This window comes from Gregarina niphandrodes (assembly GCF_000223845.1).
Source record: "Gregarina niphandrodes unplaced genomic scaffold scaffold00122, whole genome shotgun sequence".
NCBI lineage: Eukaryota > Apicomplexa > Conoidasida > Eugregarinorida > Gregarinidae > Gregarina > Gregarina niphandrodes.
This window is the reverse complement of record NW_011645886.1, coordinates 2,234-3,075: the sequence shown is the minus strand read 5'-3', so window position 1 is coordinate 3,075 and position 842 is coordinate 2,234. Positions and strand designations below refer to the sequence as shown.

At 53.8% G+C, this 842-nt stretch overlaps 1 protein-coding gene across 1 annotated transcript; it reads left to right on the top strand.

Annotated features, from left to right (window-relative positions):
• Positions 1–622: 622 nt before the first annotated feature.
• On the top strand, positions 623–794 carry GNI_205440 (hypothetical protein; the record flags this gene model as incomplete). Its single annotated transcript, XM_011135480.1, has 1 exon — positions 623–794. A coding segment is annotated over one exon (172 nt), but the record flags the coding sequence as incomplete, so codon positions are not given.
• Between the last annotated feature and the right edge of the window lie 48 nt (positions 795–842).

Sequence of the window (842 nt, the reverse complement as noted above, 5' to 3'; positions counted from 1 at the left end):
TTGGCGAAGACCAGGGAGGAGACGATCGAGCGGATGCAGGCAGAAGCCCAACAGCGGGCCGACCGACGAAATGAGCGACGGAGAGGAGGACACCTAGAAAAGGGAGACCTCGTACTCGTAAGAGACCCAACCATACACGAACGAGGGTGGGGATTCCCCCACCGAGTAGTTAAGGTTAGTAAGGCAGGACATGGGGCACACGGAGAGGACATAGTTACGGGATACAGGGAACACCGGCACGCAGGAGTATTAAGAAGGGTGACAGCACCCTCGACGAACATCAGTTGGGCGGGTGGGTGGAAGAGTGCCGAAGAGGAGGAATACAAATCGACAGAGACGACCTACGACGAAGACTGGGGCAACAACTTGAGTATTACGAATTAAGTTCCGATGACGAAGAAGAAGAACCGGGAGAACAAACTGCAACAATAAGGAACAACAGCGAGGAACCACCAACCCTAGAAGTACCGACCACAGAGGAACCAACACCCATACAAGGGTCGACCCGACGAAAACGACGTCGCCGAGGGGAATAACCCGAGGCTGGGACCAAACAGAAGGAGCACACACAAAGCGCACACAAGGCGCACACACACACAAAAAAAATTGGATTCGGAGAGCAATGTTAATGACCTACTCTCGCGGCCGCCGAATCAACACCGGCGCATGGGAAGCCTTGAAGTTCGAAGTGACCACGATGGTTGACGGTACAGCCTGCCTTGGCAAGTCAACCCTACTGCAAGGCCTCAAGGATGAAGGGTACGCAGTGGTGGTAGGGGATTACTGCGAGGATTGTAAGAAGCTTCCAATCTTCCAGCAGAAGGGAGACGACAAATTCGTAG